The 1,234-nt window shown below is 45.0% G+C and overlaps 1 protein-coding gene across 1 annotated transcript; it reads left to right on the top strand.

The window, feature by feature from the left end:
- The first annotated feature begins 285 nt into the window (after window positions 1-285).
- Window positions 286-973, top strand: LOC107741648 (alpha-2-macroglobulin-like). The gene is made up of 3 exons (XM_016554402.1): window positions 286-464; window positions 534-755; window positions 833-973. The coding sequence occupies exons 1-3, from the start codon at window positions 291-293 to the stop codon at window positions 956-958; spliced, it is 522 nt and encodes a 173-aa protein (XP_016409888.1). The 5' UTR covers window positions 286-290; the 3' UTR covers window positions 959-973.
- Window positions 974-1,234: the final 261 nt, after the last annotated feature.

The following is a 1,234-nucleotide window of genomic DNA, read 5'->3' as shown; positions in this document are numbered from 1 at the left end:
TTTGAAAATGTATTATATAACATTTGCAGTATTTAAGATGTGTTGGCCTGTCGCTAAACTAGATGGAGTAATAAACCGACAAAATTAATTCCAGGCTGGAGGTTAATTATTGACGTTAACTAGCTTAATGAATGAAGTCCTCCAATTAAGAGCGTTTAAATATGGCTGCCATCAGTGCAGCTGATTGAGAGTATCTGTGGAGCAGTGAAGAGCTGTAGAGTTTGGTGAAGTTCTGCAGGGTTTCTGAAAGAGGCACTTGGTTTGGTTCTAGTCTTGGATGATCGTTCTTCATGTGGTCTCAGACTACATCTGGTGACACTCTGGCGGTGGAGATCAGCTCCTATGTGCTGCTGGCGGTTCTCTCTGTACAGCCTCTCACGACTGCTAATCTAGGCTATGCTAACCGCATTGTCAACTGGCTTGTGACCCAGCAGAATCCTTATGGAGGCTTTTCTTCCACCCAGGTGACTGACTACCAAACATGAGCACACATCATATCTGAGTGGAGGTTTTAATCTGGTGCTTATTTTTAGGACACTGTGGTGGCTCTTCATGCTTTGTCTCTGCTCGCCGCTGAAGTGTTCAGCCTGGAGGGCTCCAGCACGGTTACCGTACAGTCGTCGACTGTATCTGGAGAGGTTTATAACTTCGATGTGAATCGAAACAACAGGTGTCTGTATCAGGAGAAGCCGCTGAAGAACGTTCCTGGCAGATATAGTGTTCGAGGGAAGGGCTCCACCTGTGTGTCTGTGCAGGTCTGAACCTTCACCTGCTTAACTTCTACCTCTATGCTTGTCGTAGTTCCTTGTCATGTCTGGTTTTGTACTCCCAGGTTGCATGTTTGTACAACATCCCGACACCCATTAAAGCTTCCAGAACACTTGGCGTTGAAGTGAAGGTGGCAAGAGACTGCAAAGTGCGTGGCGCGGATCTCGTGTTGAACATCACTGTGAAGTAAGAACCGCTTCGACTTTGACCTGTTTGACCCTTAAAGCATCTTTACACAGCTGAGCTAAGGCTGCTCTGTGCCTGCTCAATTCTGTGACCATTTCACATAAAATCCAGTCCAAATCATGTAGTTCTGACCCACCTTAGCCCCTAATATCAAAGAATACAGTTGGAGTTTCTGCATAAATGCCATTATGCCACCTCTGAGCAGCATTAAGCCATTTTAGTAGATGCAGCTAATTGTTAATTCAGAAGTGCTTGGCTTGTGTTCTTTAATTTTTTTTTT

Source organism: Sinocyclocheilus rhinocerous, unplaced genomic scaffold (genome assembly GCF_001515625.1).
Source record: "Sinocyclocheilus rhinocerous isolate Xijiao unplaced genomic scaffold, SAMN03320098_v1.1 scaffold13119, whole genome shotgun sequence".
Classification (NCBI taxonomy): Eukaryota; Metazoa; Chordata; class Actinopteri; order Cypriniformes; family Cyprinidae; genus Sinocyclocheilus; species Sinocyclocheilus rhinocerous.
The sequence above is the reverse complement of the archived record's forward strand: the minus strand, read 5'-3'. Positions and strand labels throughout refer to the sequence as shown.